The sequence below is a fragment of the Bicyclus anynana genome, chromosome 26, assembly GCF_947172395.1.
Source record: "Bicyclus anynana chromosome 26, ilBicAnyn1.1, whole genome shotgun sequence".
In the NCBI taxonomy this organism is placed as follows: Eukaryota; Metazoa; Arthropoda; class Insecta; order Lepidoptera; family Nymphalidae; genus Bicyclus; species Bicyclus anynana.
Window position 1 is genome coordinate 4354227 of NC_069108.1, and position 20835 is coordinate 4375061.

The following is a 20835-nucleotide window of genomic DNA, read 5'->3' on the forward strand; positions in this document are numbered from 1 at the left end:
TAGAATTTTAAACAAAATCAACATTATTTATTAAATAAAATAGTTAATTGATTTTAATTACAATATACTTATAAATATCTCAAATAACAACAACTTTGCAACTATCATAATATTATTTACATTTTTTTATCTACATACCTACATACATACACACACACCTATAACGAGGGCCTGCGGTGGCTAGACCATCCTCATTTCAGAAAATCTGAAAGCTTTATCAGTTCATGCTCCTACCGTGGGCACGAGAAAGTATGCCAACTATGGGATATGTTGGTACTATTTCATTTTTAAGGTGCAGGATGATGTCCTGCTGCCGCACCCCTACGTTACCGCTGATACCTAAAATCTGGTAATAGCACAGCTTTAAGCAAGAAATTCCGAAATGTCATCCTACTGTAAAAAGTATCAAGGGTCCGGGGATCGAACCCAGACCCTTAACTATCCAAGTGTAGACCAATATTTTAATATTTAACTCTGCATAATACAAGAAATCAGCGTGTGCTGAGGTTATAAACTTAGATATTCAAGTGTTTTTAGAGTAACTGATAATCAAAATATACTCAGGGGCACAATTATCCGCCCTCTTTAATAATACGCGAGTATATTAAAGTGGGCGGATAATTTGTGCCTCTGAGTATATATCAAGGTAAATATAAAAAATACGCTAAATGAAGACACTCCCAGTCGTTAGTCGCTTGGCTTCGCGGCAACTCTTCGAAGACACAAAACACTATTAAAAATGAAAGTTTCTAGTAAAGGGTTGCCTTAAAGCTCAGCTATTGCGAACATAATTTGTCATGATGTCTTATAAAAAAAATTACCTTTTAGAATTAGACAATTGAGAGTGGACTTTTGAAACTAGCTCATAATAAAGTCAAAGTCCATAAAATAGGTAATGTACTTACCTATGGTAGGAGCAAGGGCTGACTCACTTTCTATTTGTGAGGCTTTTATAAAATGAAGGTATAGCCATCATAGGCTCTTAGTCTAGTAAAGATTTTAGTAATTTTAATAAAAAATAAAATGCTATAGCACTCATTAACACACTTAAGGTCGGAGCATATGCAACGAGACGCAGCGTTTAGTTACTATAAAACTAAAACTGCATACACGTGACTTCGAATCACGAGGTCGAGGGATTAGTCTTGGGTGAGGCTGTCAAATATAGGTTGATTTATACAGAGTGCTGGGTGGTTATATTCTTTACAGAAAATCCTTTACAGAAGATTATCGTCTCCAAAGAGTAAAAAAATCTTTTGTAGGTTTGGGTGTACTCTTCTATAATAAGATCCCCAAGACTGTGATGGACCTGCCAATGCATAGCTTTAAGCAATGTGTTAAAAAACATTTACTTAGTCGAGGGTACTACAACATTGATGAGTTCCTTAATGATAAAGATGCTTGGAGGCCGTTGGATCAGCTTCCACCTTCACACAGAAAGTAAAACTATAAGAAATGTAAACAGTAATTGTTATCAATTGTAAATTATAATACTGTATGACTTTTTCAAAAGAGCAACTGTTGAGTTTCTTGCCGGTATCTTCTCAGCAGAACCTGCCTTCCGAACCGGTGGTAGAATCTTTACAAATAGTCAACTGACGTGTCAAAAGTGCTTGTAAACTGAGCCTACTTGAAATAAATGATTTTTGATTTGAATTGATTTGAAATTAATTAAAAATGTTCAAAGAACTATCCACTATTAACTAAGTTCTAAAAAGAGTATTTTCGGGATAAATAATATTTCTTTTGTAAATAGATCTTAAAATGTGTCCCATATACATATCCTTATAATTAAATTATACGTTGTCAAGTTTTACGTTTTTGAAATGCAATGATAGATAAAGGCTTGTGTTACACGGATAGCCGGAATTATTTAAATTACTTTGTATGAAAACATAAAAAGTTTTTATTTTTTAGTTAAAAAAAATATTATTTATGCAGTTCGGCTCCTATAAGTTCGTCAACACCTTGAAGTTATGGGAGCATCCTGTATAAGACGTGTACGTGGTACTGTATCTTCAGATAAGAGTTTTGTGGTACCAGTTACCACCAACAAATGAGTTCCCCACACCTTGTTACATAATATACTGGCATTTACATTTGTTCTGAAGACTCAAAAAACCCCAGAGAAATCTCAAAAAACCCCAGAGAAATGCATTAATAATTAACTGTTTCTATCAAATAGTACAAAACCTATTCCCGTCGCCTTTTAAAAATCCAGACATACATTTTTATTATTGTAATAAATATACAGTGTGTTGTAGGAAAAAATTAAAAACTTTATTATCACGATAAAAATGCTTAATTATTGAATAATATTTTTTTTAATATTTTTTCTGTTTATAATATTATAATGTTTACACGCACATTTCGGATCGGACGGTATTTTTTACAACACACTGTATATGGATGTATAAGAAACCCAAAGTTTGTATCAAACGCTATGAATTTAATTTTCTTTGGGATGTCTTACCTTCGTCAAAATTACATGCTTCGCCACTGGTAAATAAATAAAAAAAAAAGAAAACAAAAACATACAGTCAACGTGAGGACCTCCTTCTTTTTGAAGTCGGTTAAAAAAAACGCTCAACGTCGCCAGATATGCGCCGGCCTTAAGTGTATTCCTTATAATTAATATTGCATTGATTTCATTGCTTACAATAGATATATTTTTCTACAAAAACTTAACATATATTATATTATGGCGTTAGCTCGCTTATACATATAAACGAAGATTAGATTAGATTTATTTATAGACAAGTCGCTCGACTGTGATTTGAATTGCTGGGTTATTCACTAACTCAGTGCCTTACAAAAGATAAAACCACACTATAAAAGTCACCATCATCATCTGTTCTGATTGGCTCAATATTAAGCACGAGTCTCCTCTCAGAATAAGAGGGGTTAGAACACTACGCTGGCCCAATGCGGATTGGCACACTTCACAATAATATAATAAAAATATTTTTTTTTTATATAATTAATTTAATTTTTTTTATAAGTTTTTAATAGTGTTTTGTATATTTTGTAAGTATAAGATTGTTAAAAAAATAAAAAAAGGAGAAGTAAATAAATGATAGAAAATAATAATAAAATTCAGAGTTATGCAGGTTTCCTCACTTTATTTGTTTGAGATACATGATATTTAATTACTACTAAACTGAATAGCTGGAGATGCATGCCCCAGACTGGATTCGAACCTACGCCCTCCCAATCAAAGACAGGGGTTAAATCCACAGGGCTTTAATGGTTATTAAAGTAAATATAACATAATATTATTACTTTTTTATTATTTACAAATTATTTACAAGTTAGCCCTTGACTACAATATCACCTGATGGTAAGTGATGATGCAATCTAAAATGGAAGCGGGTTAACCTGTTATGAGTAGGATGAAATTCCACACCCCTATTGGTTTCTACACGACATCGTACCGGAACGCTAAATCGCTTGGCGGTACGCCTTTGCCGGTGGTAACTAACCGCGGCTGAAGCCTCCTACCAGCCAGACCTGGACTAGTTAAGAAAATCTCAATCGGCCCAGCCAGGGATCGAACCCAGGACCTCCGTCATGTATCCACCGCGCATACCACTGTGCCACGGAGGCCGTCAAATTGCCTAACAAATGAACTTATTTAAAATGGGTGTGATTACTTTAAATGCGAGAGGAATGCCAGCAAAATCTCTCTGTTACCTGCTGAATGACTATGGAAAAATATAAGATATCAAATATATTTGGGTGGCTTTTATTATCTTAAAGCCACTGAGTTAGCAAATACAAATGCTGGTCAACCAGTAAAACATAAAAGCGTCAAAATCTTCACTTGCAACCATCGATCTCCTATTAAAAAGTGGAAGCACAATCAGCGACCAAAAAACGTCCCCACTCAATGAGTTCCAAACAATTTCTTAGCACTCAATTCAAGTAGTCGCATTTGCAAATTCAACCTTAAACTCAATACTTAAGGTTGAATTTGCTCTGAATATGGGATTTTATTGAATATTGTACTATATTTAAAGGCCTTTAGGTATAATTTTCTTTACCAATAATTCTAAAACTGTCAAAGCAAAATTGGCCAGTTTTTAAGTGAAATTTTCTACATTGTGCGTCCTTTAATTATAAGAGGTCAATGCTTGCTACTATTACATTAGTAAACGCAATAGAAATCTCTAGTAGAATCTCTAGTTTGTTCTTAATATTTATTATTAACACATAAATACGGCTCACTACTGAGTTCGAGTCTCCTCTCAGAATAAGAGGGGTTAACAGTCCACCACGCTGGCCCAATGCGGATTGGCAGACTTCACACACGCAAAGAATTAAGAAAATTCTCTGGTAGACAGGTTTCTTCATGATTTCCTTCACCGTTTGAGACACGTGATATTTTATATCATAAAATGCACACAACTGAAAAGTTGGATGTGCATGTCCCGGACCGGATTCAAACCTGCACCCACGGATCGACGGCAGAGGTTATATCCACTGGGCTATCCTGTCTTGTTTTATGAATATTAATTATACTTTGTGTGTCATACGAAATAGTAGAACGGATATAGGTATCTCCACCAACTGCCATTGTTTTCTGCTTCTTCTGGTGGCTTTTCGCTCTCTCTGTCTCCCTCTTGTGTGTTCTTCAAGTCCTGTAAGTGAAAGAGTAAAAAAATTCTATTATACACCGTGCTTGTTTCACTGTCTGTAAGCCCTAACAGTTATTAGTCCAATACAAGAAACCTCTTAATAATATTTAAAATTACCTCAAGCTAATTCACACCCCAGTGAAAAAAAATTTATTCATGAATAAAAAAAAAAACATACTTAAAATTTGGATTTCAGTCTCTACTTTCATTGGCTAAACTGTAGTCTCTGTAAACTGCTGAATCTTTTTATTAATAGAAGTAATTTGCTGCTGTTACAGACAACATTGTTCCATTAAATTTATTATACAACACGATTAAAACTCACGGGAGACAATGTCGTAGTATGTCCGACTACTTTCGAACCCTTATGCCGGGCCCTTAGTCATTAACTGGTTCTTGCAACGCGACTCAGTTTGGCTCACGTCCAACATTGTATCACGTGAGTTTTAGTCGTATTTAATATGAACATTACTCACAATATGTATATATATGTGCAAATTACAAATTTTAATAGGGATGATGACAGTTTTTTAAATTGTATATAAATTAAGAGTTTACTAATTGTAAAGCAATTTTGTAAAAGTAACAGGGTATCTGCGATCATTACTTTCGGAGCTACAGGAATTTAAAGAGTCAGATTTGCGGCGCTGCCGCGGATCCCTGAAAAACGCTCCATACAAATTGGTACGATTTAGTGACGTCGTTGGCTCGCTGATCGTTAGGTTTGTATGGGCGTTCAAACAAAATTACTAATATCTTTGTTATTTGTGCGTTTATGTTTATTGTTCATTTATTGAAAAATGTCACATTTAATGTAAGGAAGCTAAAACTGTATGAATTTTCATCTATTTTAGAATTTAAACTATCGTGAGTGTTATTCATATTAATTGATTATGAAACACGGCTAAAACTCACGTGATATTACGTCGGAGTATGCCCGACTAGTTTCGAACCCATACGGGGCCCTTAGTCATGAGCTGGTTCTTGCATCGCGGCACGATCCAAACTGATCCCGTATGGGTTCGAAACTAGTCGGGCATACTCCGACGTAATATCACGTGAGTTTTAGCCGTGTTTCATAATCAATTAATTTTCATCTAATTACGATAAAAAAAATTTAATAGATTTTGAAATTTTATAATCTTATTTATTTTGCAAATATCCAGACAATCTTTGCTTTTTATGTATAAATTAGTTAACATTGACCTTATTTACCCGAATGTATCATAAAAATCAATATATTCAAATCTAGTCATCATCCCCATTGTAAATCTTACCTTTTCATCATCACCATCTGAAGATTTCTCATCAACTGTCACCGACTTCTTATCACCATTTCCATTAACCACCGTTCCACTTTCACCACTATCACGTCTCTCATCACTATTCACATCACTCTCATCTTCTTTAACTTCTCCATCTCCATTCTTCTCTTCTCTTGTTTCAAATTTCTCATCTGTGTGTTCTTTTATTATTCTGTCTTTTGAGTCTTTCGAGTTTCCACTGTTATTCGAGTCTTTTGAGTTTCCACTGTCTTTGAAGTCTTTTGATTTTCCATTGTCGTTGCTGATGTCCTTCTTAATGTCAGTGATATAGTTGTGTATTAGGAAGGCATCAGTTTGCGACTCCTGGTCGCGTGTTGAAACATTCTCAAGTTCTGGCCCTTGTTTGGATGACTGCAATGGAAAAAATGTTTTTATCTATAGATGATAGCTATCATACTAAATTACATTAGTATTGTGAAAGTGTGTGTATATGTCTGTTTGTTTGCTATAAGCAATAAGACCGCCTTTGCACATACTTGTTTTCTATGTTTTCTTTTGTATCCTCTGATGTACTTCCCTAAAATGGGGAGTGGAAGTTTGTATGGAGCATTCCGCAATTTTCAAGGTAGAAGGCAAAAATTTGTATGCATACTATTTGTAACTATTTTAAGGTACGGCAAGGGTACGGGTAGGGTACGGGTAGTGTACGGGAAGGATACGGGTAGGGTACGGGTAGTGTATGGGAAGAGTAGGAGTAGGGTGCGGGTATGGTACAAGTAGGGTAGGAATAGGGTTGGGGCAGGGGTAGTAAGCTGTACACATAAGTCAAAGCGAAGCTTGACCAGATCCGCTAGTCATTTTTTAATTTCTCACCTCCATGTCTTGCTCCAGTATCTGCAACTCCCCGTGTACCTGGTCCGGTCCGAACGGAACGAAGTCTGGAAGCTCCTGAATGACACAATTATCGAAATTAATTCAATTAAAATCAAAAATTCCATTTGTAGTGAGACTGACCAGGTCAGAAGCAAAATTTACTAAGAAGCGGCACAGGAAAAAGTTATTTCAACAATAAAGTTATCATTTACAACCTTCATTTGAATATCCCATTCATCATCATCATCATCATCATCATCATCATCATCATCATCATCATCATCATCATCATCATCATCATCATCATCATCATCATCATCATCATCATCATCATCATCATATCAGCCGATGCACGTCCACTGCAGGACATAGGCCTTTTGTAGGGACTTCCAAACATCACGATACTGAGCCACTTGCTCCCAGCGAATCCAGCGACCAACACTGCGCTTTCAAGAGCGGGGTCTGTGAATTTGCTGCGCGATTTCAGTCTCTACTTTCATTAGCCAAATTCTAGTAAAACATGCAGTATACTAATATGGCACTCAGTATGGTATGCCACGCGGATTACTCTATTGCAGCGTTTCCCAACCTTTTTCAGCCACGGACCCCTAGGAAATCAAACACAGTTTTCACGGACCCCCTTAATAAACTAAACAGTGTCCAGGTCATAGTCCGAGCACCGTCGGTACTAATGCCACAAACTTGTCACAAGTAATTTCATGAGTTGAATAAAGTTGTTCAATACGTCAAATATCAAAACCTATAGTGTGCGAAGGCAAAGGTAAACAAAATGAATTTGCATCATTTCTAATATCTGTGCTCGAAACCCGGCATGCTGGTAAAACATTGGCATGCCACCTATCGCCTATTAATGCACCTGCGCGACGCCACCCGGCATACCACCGCCGCTCGTCGATACAGCACGCCATGCCACCTGTGGGCTGTGCACCGACCTGCGTGCTCCTGTCGGCGGCCCAGGCGCGGTAGTCGGCGGCGGCGCGCCGCATGCCGCCCACCGCCGGCTCGAAGTACGTCAGCACGAACTCCATGCCGGCTGTGTGCATACCGAACTGTGGCCGGCACCTGTGGTGTGCACCGACCTGCGTGCTCCTGCCCGCGGCCCAGGCGCGGTAGTCGGCGGCGGCGCGCCGCATGTGCTCGAGGTACACGGGCGCGGCGCGGCTGCTGGCCCACGCCGCCACGCCGCCCGGCATGCCGCCCACCGCCGGCTCGTCGTAGTACGTCAGCACGAACTCCATGCCCGGCTGTGTGCATACCAAACTGTGGCCTGCACCTGTGGTGTGCACCGACCTGCGTGCTCCTGCCCGCGGCCCAGGCGCGGTAGTCGGCGGCGGCGCGCCGCATGCGCTCGAGGTACACGGGCGCGGCGCGGCTGCTGGCCCACGCCGCCACGCCGCCCGGCATGCCGCCCACCGCCGGCTCGTCGTAGTACGTCAGCACGAACTCCATGCCCGGCTGTGTGCGTACGAAACCATATTAAAAGCGAGAAAGATGTTTAGAGCCCGTTGGATCAGCTTCCACCTTCACACAGGAAGTAAAACTATAAGAAATGTAAACTGTAATTGTTATCAATTGTAAATTATAATACTGTATGACTTTTTCAAAAGAGCAACTGTTGAGTTTCTTGCCGGTATCTTCTCAGCAGAACCTGCCTTCCGAACCGGTGGTAGAATCATTACAAATAGCCAACTGACGTGTCAAAAGTGCTTGTAAACTGAGCCTACTTGAAATAAATGATTTTTGATTGATTTTGATTGATTGAAACTGTGTAACTGTTGATGTGCCTGTAGTTATGTCGTCTTCAAGTTTGTTAAGGTAGTTTTTCGGACATCTTTTTCTACAACTTGGCGTTAGGCTCGGATGGTATAGTTGCATGGTTAAGGGTGAGTGGCATTAAGCAGCACTCTCAAAATAGTTTTTCGAGAGCAGGGGAAGAAGGAAACTTGATCATGTCCAACACATTAATTCCATTATAGTCAAACTGACAGGTTTCCCTGGGGATGAATGACATGATCACAATGGAAATGTCAAAAACCTGAGGATTTCACAAATTATTGATGTAATAAACGGAGCAATAAGTTATGCAATCACCCCATCTACTCATTTGATTCATTTATTAAACTATTATTAGAGCAAGAACTTGTCACAAGTTCCTTGAGTTTGGGTGGTAGTAACATTCATTATACAAATTATTACTAAAAGGAGGTACTTGTACAAAGTAGTTGCAACAGTGATGGTATAAATAAGAGGGTATTTGATGACTTGAGTTCAGTTCTATGTTAGGCAGCGTGAACACCGTCACGCTGCTTGTCATCTTAGTGATTTTGTGCAATGTTTTGTGTTGTAATTATTGATCATAAATTGTTTAGTGTGGGCACGAAGAACATGTCGGTCAGGGGAGGTAAGTATTCATGCATTCTTAAAGGATCCTATAAACCTACACCCAAGGTCACAAGTCCTGGTGTGTGGGCAAACTTCCAGCGCCACCCTGCGAATTTGATCAGGGGCCCAAAGTGCTCAAAGTGGGGGGTCTGGCGCTCGAAATACGGCGCTGCACCGCGAAACGAGAGCCTTCAAAGAATTGATTAGATCAGTAGGCAAATGAAAGACTTACGGTCAAAAGGTCGAGAGTTGACCTCGGTGGGTTGACCCTAGCTGGCGGGCTATATACAGCATAGGTTAGGTTTTGTTTATGTAATTTAAAAGATGGTTTGTTTAATGGATTACCCACCTTGTAGGCCAGACAGCAAGCTGCGACCCGCCAAATGTCCAAATATCGCAACAAAATTTTGTTCAAAAGCGAACAACGACTGAGCGGAGGGCGACCAAGCCATCCACGCACCAGGACCGGCGCGCGACCGACTCGTAAACGATAACCATTCAATCACGTTCGCGCCGCCAGCGCCCCGTACTCTGCCGGGCGGAGGTTGGCGTAAACAGTAGAGGAAACATCTCGAGAAGGTCCTGGAACCTTCTCGAGATGTTTCCTCTACCACAAAATGATGCTACAACCACAGTCACGTTATAAACTGTATAATGCGCTTACCTTTTCTGTCCCATTTACAGTCTTAACAACCATATGACTCCAGTACTCCGACACACGTATAGCATGCTTCGTCTCTGGAACTTCGGGATGTTCACACGACTTGTTCAGTATTATATACACTTTGTTGCTAATCTCTTTGGCTTCCTCTCTAGCGTAGTTTTCTATGGATTTCCGTTTCGCTTTAGCGTGAACGCTATTGGGGTACGTTGGTGGACTATCGACTATGGGTTTTGTGGGTTCTAATTTAGTCTTTATGTCGTACTCTTTATGCCGCCTTATGTAGACGTAGTCCCGGTTTGCGAATAGTCTCTGTAACCAACAAAATTCATATATTTAGACACTATATTGATGATCGTACGTGCCCTCAGACCAATTACCTCAGGATCGGCTTCGCTAGACGCTGTCAAGAGTATAAGGTGGGTACAGGTCCATTCTAGGCTGAACACGACCCACCCAAACCCCCCCCCCCCCCCTCCCCCTCTACCCGTATACGCCTATGGGATGGTCGAAGCGATGTGTTGGTTAGTCTGTGTAAAAATTGTATGTGTGTGTATTGCGAATCAAATTTTGTGCAGTGTGTAGTGTAAGGACATAGAATATATTTATTGGTGTTAAATATTTTCGATGTGTGAGTTTGTGCAGGCTAATTCTTAATAATTAATCTTTGACATAAGCTAGTTGACATTTACGAAACTGAGATTCTATGTAAAAAATTTTTGACATTTTTTTTTTAAATTGATTTGTCGTTTATTTTAATAGGTTGATAATAAACCAAAATAGTGAATAGGCCAGCTGATCTTTAATCATTCTTTATACGTGAACAGTTTGTTTAATATTTTCTTTCTTTACTTTGCACTTGAAATGTTACCGCCACTCAACATCAAAAGCACTCGATACAAATAAAAGAGATTAATGATAAGATTATTTATCCTTTTTATTATCATTATCTTCTATCATCTATTATGAAAACCAAATTTGTTTTGCTATTTACTTAATTATATGCTGTGAACAAAATATAGAAAAATCTTACAGCTATTAATCAAGTTTTTTTTAATGCCATTAATTTTTAGGGAGCTCTTTACACTACTAAAACGATTACAACAATGAAACATCTATACTAATATTATAAAGAGGTAAAGTTTGTAAGTTTGTAAGTTTGTCACATTTTTTAAATGGGGTAATCTTCGGAACTACTGGACCGATTTTAAAAATTCTTTCACCAGTAGAATGCTACATTATCGGGGAGTGCTATAGGCTATATTTTATATTGGTATCATATATATTAGCCGAGTTATCACAGTTTTTGTCATACAGGTCGGACTGAAAATCCTCTTAAACAGACTTATTCGCATGCGCTGCCTTAACTATTGTGTAAAATTGAAATTAATGTATGGAGGCTTTATGTATCTTTAAAAGTTTTACAAAAAAGTCCGCGACACCATATATCTATCTTCTATATATTAGCAGATATAGTACCTTTTGTGTTTTAAAAATTATTAATTTTATATACTTAGGTTTACGTCATTATTTATACAACTAAACTTTAATCCTTATCAAAATAAATTATTTAATAATCACAAAAATATTATGGAGATAAGATTTGCCCTTTACAGTATGTTAATTACTTAAATAGTTTCGGAGATAATACAAAATTTCTAAAAGACGCAGAAATTCCGCTATATGACGCCCGGCGCTTTCATTTACGTAGTTCCCGTTCCCGTGTGAATATGGGGATCAAACATAGCCTATGACACTCGCAAATAACGTAGCTTTCTATTGGTAAAACAGTTTTCCAAATCGGTCCAGTAGATCCAGAGATTACCTCCTACAACCACACGAACTTTACCTCTTTATATTATTAGCATAGAAGTCTCTATTTCTCTTGGTCATACCACCACTCTCGAAGGACTGGACCGATTTTGCTTAGGGTAGGAGTAAGATAGAGAAGTTACAGGGTAGGGTAGGGTAGGTTTAGGGCCGGGTTTAGGGTAATGGTAGGGTAGGGGTAGAGGTAGGGTAGGATAGGGAAGTGGTAGGGTAGGGGTAGGATAGGCGTGAGATAGGGGTACGGGGAGGGTAGGGGTAGGATGGGGGTAGGGTGGGGGTAGGGTGTAGGTAAGGTAGTGGTAGGTTTGGGGTAGGGTAGGGGTAGGGTGGGGGTAGGGTAGGGTAGGGTAGGGGTAGGGTAGATGTAGGGGTTGGGTAGGGTAGGGTTAGGGTAGTGGTAGGGTAGGGTTGGGGTAGTGGTAGGGTAGGGTAGGGGTAGTAGTAAAGTTGACATCGAAATTTACGCGGACGAAGTCGCGGGCGTCCGCTAGTCGATTCTATAGTAACAGTTTTTATAAACATCGTTAGATCGTTGATCTTATTCTTTGACAGAAGGGTAACGTCTAGCGAGGCAGGTCCTTTTGTTATTGGTCTGAGTGATGGCTTATTGTGTATTGCCAGCATTAGGGTGTTTTCCCACCAGAGACATTGTTGTAACTTGGCACTGGTGGAAACGGATTCAACTAAGATATGTTTTATACATGTGTCGGAGGATTAGATAGTAGCGCCATCTTACATTAATTAGAGTATCTAATTAGGTGGCGATATGCTCAGTTGTTTCAGTGAAATGGAAATGGACAGGCCATGTCGTTAGAACGAAGGACGCTCGGTGGACGAAGCGTGTCGTCCTATGGAAGGGCCCTAGGGGTAAAAGGAAAAGAGGCAGGCCTTACAGAAGATGGGTCGACGACATCAAAGATATTGTAAGAGACGAGTGGCAATCAAAAGCAAACGATAGGGAAACATGGAAAAATCTGGAGGAGGCCTTTACCCTACAGAGGGGTTCTCATTTAAAAACTTAAGGAAATATATATATAATATATAGAGAAAAAGAAAGAAAAATAAATAGATACAAATAACATAAAAAATATTAACAAAAAGACAAAATGCAAAAAAATGTACTAAGTATAAAAGTGTTATCTACTTTGTTCTGTTTAAAAAGTATTAGAATAATTACCTTATGTAAATGGGAAATAATAAAAGGCTTTTTTTATTTATTTATTTTATGCTCAGTTGTATGTCTGTGGACATTTGTCAGTTGACGATTTCTGAACCCTGGTTTACATGTGATAGTATCAGCGCTGTTCTTGATCAATATTGTAGTTAGAAGGTAGAACAGTATTAGTAAGTTAAGCAGTCTTTTTTTTATTTCTTTACAAGTTAGCCCTTGACTACAATCTCACCTGATGGTAAGTGATGATGCAGTCTAAGATGGAAGCGGGCTAACTTGTTAGGAGGAGGATGAAAATCCACACCCCTTTCGGTTTCTACACGGCATCGTACCGGAACGCTAAATCGCTTGGCGGTACGTCTTTGCCGGTAGGGTGGTAACTAGCCACAGCTGAAGCCTCCCACCAGCCAGACCTGGACAAATTAAGAAAATCTCAATCTGCCCAGCCGGGGATCGAACCCAGGACCTCCGTTTTGTAAATCCACCGCGCATACCGTACAGCCATGTCTTCAGACTCGTATTTGCATCACAATTTAAATTACTGTACTGTTCAAATTGTTAATTAAGGTGGGAGGCTTCGGCCGTGGCTGGTTACCACCCTACCAGCCTGTTCACAGTACTCACCGGCCACAACACCTCCCAATGCAGCACAGCCTGGCCCAGCACGCCGCCGACGTTGGTCTGCACCACCGCCAGCGACGCCACCGCCGAGTCCCACACGCGCCGGTACGAGCCGTCCACCTGCACCGCCGCGAAGTCGCTCGCCTGCACCTCCTTGTACCGCCCGTACACTGACACAATTTAAATAAATAAATATACTTAAACAATAATTCTATGGGAAGGAGTATGTTAGGGAAAAGACTATCAGACAAAATAAGAACTGTGACCATAAAGAAACACACAAAAACAAAAGATGTCACAAAAACAATAAAAACTTTAAAATGGAAATGGTGGACATACAATCAGAGGGAAGGCAAAATGGTCAAAATCCATAATCAACTGGTATACAAGCCACAAGAAAAGGATAAAAGGTAGACCATCTAGACGATGGGCCGATGACATCAAAGCCGTGGCAGGTGGTACATGGACAAGAACTGCACAGGATAGAGAGAAATGGAGAAAGTTGGAGGAGGCCTTTGCCAACAGTGGCAAACAGACAGACAGAGGGATATTGATGCAAAACAAATAATTAAGTGTGTGTAAAATTAAATATAATATTTATGTTTAAAATGTCAGTAATAGAATAATTAAGCTAGATAAAAATTTTAACTGTAATACTGTCTGAATAAAAGGCTTTTATTATTATTATTATTAAACAATACACATCACTATGTAGCCCCAAAGTAAGCATACAGCATAGCTTGTGTCATGGGTGCTAAGATAGTTGATATTATAATATTCATATACAATTATATACTACATATAAATACTTATATAATGTATAAATACATACAGACACTGGAAAACACTCATGCTCAACACAAATATTTTCCAGTTGTGGGAATCGAACCCACGGCCGTGGATGCAGAAAGCAGGGTCACTACCCACTGCGCCACGCGGCCGTCACAATTGAAAACATCTTAATATTAACACCGTGATAGCTCAGTGGATATGACCCCTGCCTCTGATCCCAGAGGGTGTGGGCTCGAATCCGGTCCGAGCCATGCACCTCCAACTTTGACTCGAGCTCAGTAGTGAGCCGAATATGGGTATATCATATCAAATCCTGCTAATATAATAAACGCGAAAGTTTGTATGGATGTTTGGATGTTTGTTACTCTATAACGCCGCAACTACTGAATCGATTTAGCTGAAATTGGAATTGGAATGGAAATAGATTTTGCTCTGGATTAACACATAGGCTACTTATTATCCCAGAAAAATCCATGGTTTCCGAGGGATTTGTGAAAAACTATATTCCACTTCCGTCCGCTAGTTAATATAAACAATATTAATATCGTGTAGTATATGGAAAAGGGTCCAAAATATATTGACATCAATTAATAAAAGTTAAGGATTTAATAGAAGACTTGGTTTAAAAGTTATGTACCTATTGTATGTATTATATTATGTACTAGCAGATGCCTTTACAGTAGTATTGCTGTAAAAATGGAGTAACTTCTCAACGTTTTCACAACATTTTCCTTCACTGCTCTGCTCCTATTCATCATAGCGTGATGAAATAGTAGATTAAGAAACAGTTGTTTTAATGCCAAGTTATGCACGTTTCATACTCAACTTTATTTAATCTCGTGAAATACGATTCTAACACAATTAAATACTACTACATTTTCCGCGCCTAAGAACGAACGAAATACGATATTTTTTTAACGGTATACCAACAGGCAAAGATTGACACCTGTACAGCCATGTAGCCATGTACATTCATACTCGTATTTGCATCACAATTCAAATTACTGTACTGTTCAAATTGTTAATTAATTAATTTTAATTAAATTAATTAATTATTTAATTAACATATACCAACTAGAAAATTTAAAAAACAAGATATAAACAAAACATGTTAAAAACCAAGAACCCAGCACTGCACAAAAGACCAAGAACTCGGAGCTCTTGCTGTGCTATAATAGTAAAAAAAGTAATATTATAACACACTTTCCATAAAAAGAGTAGTGTTTTAATGTATTTTATTTTTATTACAGTATCCATGTGAATAATTTATGCCATTAGAATATATTTTTAATTTCATAATTGGAATATTATGACACAAGATTATTTAATCTGCCCAGGAGTATGAAGAATAAGGGTACCAAGTTTTGTTAAATTCCGTTAAGTAGTTTTTGTTTCTATAAAGAACATACAGACAGACAGACATACAAACAAAAAATTTACTGACAGTTATTTTGGATATATATTTCATGTACAGAATTGACCTCTCTACAGATTTATTATAAGTATAGATAATGTAAACATCCACATAAGGAATCCATGGAATGATAAGATTGAGATTCATCACTTAATGTATTATTTATTTTTGTCTCATCAATCTACCTCTTGTAGTACCATTTAGTAGCAAGTGGTCCCCCCACTTTTAAGTTAAACAACATAGCAAACTAAATCCTACCAGTACCTAATCACATATGAAAGATATTTGACAATCTTTACAGAGGTGTATTTAATTTATTTGTGATGATTTAATTCAAAACTTATTAACTTTAATTAGAAATAAGACTAATCAAAATCAAATCAAAAAATCATTTATTTCAAGTAGGCTCAGTTTAGAAGCACTTTTGACAGTCGTCAGTTGACTATTTGTAAAGATTCTACCACCGGTTTGGAAGGCAGGTTCTGCTGAGAAGATACCGGCAAGAAACTCAACAGTTGCTCTTTTGAAAAAGTCATACAGTATTACAATTTACAATTGATAACAATTACTGTTTACATTTCTTGTAGTTTTACTTCCTGTGTGAAGGTGGAAGCTGATCCAACGGCCTCCAAGCATCTTTATCATTAAGGAACTCATCAATGTTGTAGTACCCTCGACTAAGTAAATGTTTTTTAACACATTGCTTAAAGCTATGCATTGGCAGGTCCATCACAGTCTTGGGGATCTTATTATAGAAGAGTACACCCAAACCTACAAAAGATTTTTTTACTCTTTGGAGACGATATGCAGAAATAACTAACTTATGCCTGTGTCTAGTAAGACGTGGGTTTAGATCTCCTTTTCGTTTGTACAAATTAATATTTTGTCTTACATATACTATACTGTTATATATATATTGACAGGTTACTGTTAGTAACTCACTAACATACTAAACTTAAAACAGATACACTAACAATATACTAAAATAGAAATAAAAATTAAAACTGTTACTCTTAATAATTGAAAAACTTGTTTAATGTAATAATGTAAGGAATAATAAAGGCTTTGAAATTGAAATTGAAATTCAAAACTATTCCATTTTGATTGATGAGCTAATTATAAAAATCAGTTCATAATCAAAATATTTAACACACATAAGATGATTATTACCCAAAGAATTATATAATATTAGATAGCAACTGCTGATAAAACTGTAATCAAGGTTATATTACATAATTGATGTTTGTATGTCAACTTGAAAGTTGAATCATACTTTGTTGTCTATGTTTCAGTCTGTAGACATAGTGACACTTTGTTGGGGTATTTTCCTTTTAACTTTGGCTACACTAGAAAATACAAGATAATGAAATGCAGTGGACATCTATCGGCTGATATGATGATGATGATGACATACATATATAATTTTAACACAACATTGATTCTATAGAAGCAGTTTGTGTGCTTAAGATTGTGATCATATACTTTTGACAGAGCCATAACATCTTGTGAGGCAGGTCCTATTGTAATTGGTCTGAGTTTTCTTTTACTCTTTACATGATAATATATTGTAATGTGTAAATCTTTAGGTTTACAGTAGTGTAGTATTTTTTTTTATTCTTTACAAGTTAGCCCTTGACTATAATCTTCTTCTTTCTTTCCTTCTTTCTTTCACCTGAGTGTAAGTGACGTTGCAATCTAAGATGGAATGGGGTTAAATTTCGGTTTCTACAGAACATCATACCGGAATGCTAAATCTCTTGGTGGTACATCTTTTTTGGTAAGGTGGTAACTAGCAATGGGCCACGGCCAAAGCTTCCCACCAGCCCGACCTGAACCAATTAAGAAAACGTCAACCGGTCCAGCCGGGGATTGAGCCCAGGACCTCCGTCTTGTAAATCTTAGAGTGATTTAGATAATATACCTTTGTAAGCGTAGAGACCCTTCCCAGGTTTGTACTCTTTGCGCCATATTATTACGTCATCTGTCTCCATGTACGGCACCCAGCCCTCAGACGAATCACCCAGAGGCTTCGGATCTTTGCATCTGTTAAAGCAAAATATCAATAAATTTTATGAACTTATAAATTAACTACATAACTGAAAATGGCTATGTGGTCACTGGTCAGTTTAAAGTCAGTAGAAATGGGTGAGAGAGCTCTCTAAAATCAGCTTGAAAATCTTGGCCACACTAGAACTGCAGCAAGGTCTGTATATGTAAGCTAGATGCTCTAGTAGGGAGGTCTGTGCACCTCATAGATGCAAAAATGCCCTGCCTACCCTGGTCACACTACGAAACTTTATTATATGAGAAATTCCCATTTTTCACATGTATAATGCATACCCTAGTAAAAAGCACGCCACCGCTAGTAGAATACCAAATTTGGCTAGGTAGAGAGAACAACATAAGCAGAGAAAATTAATTTTGATATATTATCTCAAATATTAAGATTCCCTTATTAATAACAACTATTTTTGAGATCCATAAAATGTACCATGGTTAAGGGAGAATATATTCAAATGGAGAAATGGTTTGGTGCTTAATTCCCACCTCCTTCCCTTGTATGGGTTAAATTGTATAGACAGAATTATATGTTGTATTATTTATACTAATATTATAAAGCTGAAGAGTTTGTTTGATTGAATGCACTAATCTCAGCAACTACTGGTCCGATTTGAAAAATTCTTTCAGTGTTATATAATATATAGCCCATTTATCGAGATAGGCTATATTTTGTTCCTAAGGGAACGGGAACCACGCGGGTGAAACAGTGCAGTGTCTACTAGTCATTTATACAGTAGCTCACTGCTGCCAGCTTCCAGTAAATCACAAGTATGGTGCAGTAGTGTCATCTAGGCCTGACCTTGGCCACTCTGAGACTGTCACCAGTGCCTGTGAATAGTAGTAGAAATACTAACACACAGTAGCTCACTCCGGCCAGCTTCCGGTCTATCACAAGTCGCTTGCCGCAGCTGGTGCAGTACAGTGTCATCTTGGCCAGCCCCTGGACACTCTCCATCTCAGACACCAGTGCCTGTGAATAAAATTTGCATATAACCTCTGTCTCAGATTCCGGAGAGTGTAACGTCTAACTTTTCAGTTGTATGCATTTTCAGAAATTAAATATCATTTGTCTGAAACAGTGAAGGAATAACATCGTGAGGAAACCTGGAAATTTTAACAGGAGTTCGTGTAGCCGAAAGTTAGAGAAACCCTCATCTATACCGACTTTGTTCAATAAGATCAATAGATATTATTGAACAAAGTCCTCCATTGAATCTGTCTGTCTGTAACTGGACTGATCACCCATTTGGCCTCATTAAACATTCCTTCCATAAATAATAAATCTGTCTATCTGTTTGAGATAAACTCGAAACCACTGAGCAGATTTTCATGTGGTTTTCACCAATGTATACCTACATGAGGAATGTTTAGATGTATAATTAGACAAAGTTTCATGTAAATTGGTTAATATAATATGATGACTGAACCAATTTTGATAAAACTGCTACTGTACCACTGTGTGTGCCACATATCTAACGGGTCCATTTGCCCTACGTCCGGTGCGGAGGTCACGATCAACAAGCGCTTCACCAAGGACTACAATTGGTCCTTCATAGTAGGAATAACCTAGTCCAACTAAAAAAAAATGTCTACTTGTCTTTGAAATATACAAACACATACATACATACAAACATACACTTATCAAATTGGTCACACACATTTAGAAGCTGATCTTCATTAACTTAAACAAAAAGTGTGCAAATATGACAAAATTACAACAGGTCGCATTGAAAACCTACTTCTCCTATTTATTTGTTTAAAAAATTACCTGCATTTCATCGTCACTGATTCCTTGATCACAACTAGGAGTTTCAGAGTGATTTTTATACGCCGCTGTAGCCGCAATCATAAAAGTCCTGCGTTGCCGCAAAATTGTATGTTTGAAACGCAATATCACATCTTTCAAACTACGATCGCGTATACACCGCCTAACAACCGTGCTCACAATGTATCTTCGCGTCCAGACACTCCATAATTTCATAACACCGAGGTCTTTTAGTATGAATTTAATAGTGGACATGCTTTACCGCAATTAATGTGCGCGGGCTGTCTCCAATACATTAATTACGCTTCAATATACCATTGTACTACGATCACACTTTTTTCATATAAAAACGTTTTAATTCGGATTTCGAAATATAAAACACAGACTAGAAAATAAAATATTATTTCACCTCACGCGGTCGAACAAAATCAAGATGGACATTATGGACATTAGGCTCGTCGAAAAAATATCGATACATCGATATATCGATATTATTTTTTCAATGTATCGATATTTTTGAGCGATATTTAATGTTTCGATGTATCGAGGTATCGATATAAAATTACAAGTATTGAAAAGGTATAAAAATCGATATTTTTTATAATTAAAAAATCCTAAAAAAGAATACTTTTTTATACTAACATTTTCTAACAAATTACATTTTTTTTGTCTTTGGTCGACTCGATTTACTGCGTTTTAATTTGGTACTTAAGTTGGCTTTTAAGTTGGCAACTCTGTCTGTCAATGTCATTTCAGTGTCAGTGTCTGTGCTTCAACTATCCGTCTGTTATCCGTATTATAACCTCAACGCGAGCGTATTTCTGCCTGCATTTGAGTTGATTATAGTTCTCAAACAATCTAACTAATTAAATCTGTATCAGATAAATATTGGTTTGATTAATAAATAATTAATATTTTTTATTGTTGTCCTTGATTTAAAAAAATTAAAAATGATGTCTATTCATTAGTATTTATCTAGTAATGTAAGATGATTGAAGTAGATTAGGCCAAATATTTTTTTTTCCTATCACACCGATATATCGATATATCGATATTTTTAAATAAAAATATCAATATCGATATTGATATATTCAAAAATTATCGATACAATATATATCGATACTTTATTGCATTTCCGACATCCCTAATGGACATCACGATCGTAAAGGAAATTTTCTATAAAACTGACACTGACAGTTTCAGACTCTGTGTTGCCAGTGCCACAGTGCCAGTTGAAATAACAATTATTTTCTTCAAGGTTCAGACGAATTATTATAGTGATTTGCTTCACTGTGCCTCGCTAGACGTTACCCCTCTTAGCGCAGACAATTAGAAAAGAACC

General features: G+C 37.5%; 1 protein-coding gene across 1 annotated transcript; it reads right to left on the reverse strand.

Moving 5' to 3' along the window:
* Positions 1 to 19934, reverse strand: LOC112049375 (uncharacterized). The gene is made up of 9 exons (XM_024087232.2): positions 19497 to 19934; positions 18583 to 18698; positions 17589 to 17710; positions 13465 to 13631; positions 9843 to 10151; positions 8087 to 8251; positions 6776 to 6850; positions 5915 to 6313; positions 1 to 4640 (listed from the first exon to the last, which is right to left on the reverse strand). Exons 1-9 carry the CDS (start codon positions 19746 to 19748, stop codon positions 4530 to 4532), a joined length of 1716 nt encoding a protein of 571 aa, XP_023943000.2. The 5' UTR covers positions 19749 to 19934; the 3' UTR covers positions 1 to 4529.
* Positions 19935 to 20835: the final 901 nt, after the last annotated feature.

Coding starts and splice junctions, on each gene's coding strand:
- LOC112049375 (XM_024087232.2), bottom strand. CDS start 19,748: ATGTCCACTATTAAATTCATACTAAAAGACCTCGGTGTTATGAAATTA. Junction 10,152..13,464: donor ATTGGGAGGTGTTGTGGCCG/GTGAGTACTGTG, acceptor TGTTGGTTACAG/AGACTATTCGCAAACCGGGA. Junction 6,314..6,775: donor TACTGGAGCAAGACATGGAG/GTGAGAAATTAA, acceptor TTTCCATTGCAG/TCATCCAAACAAGGGCCAGA.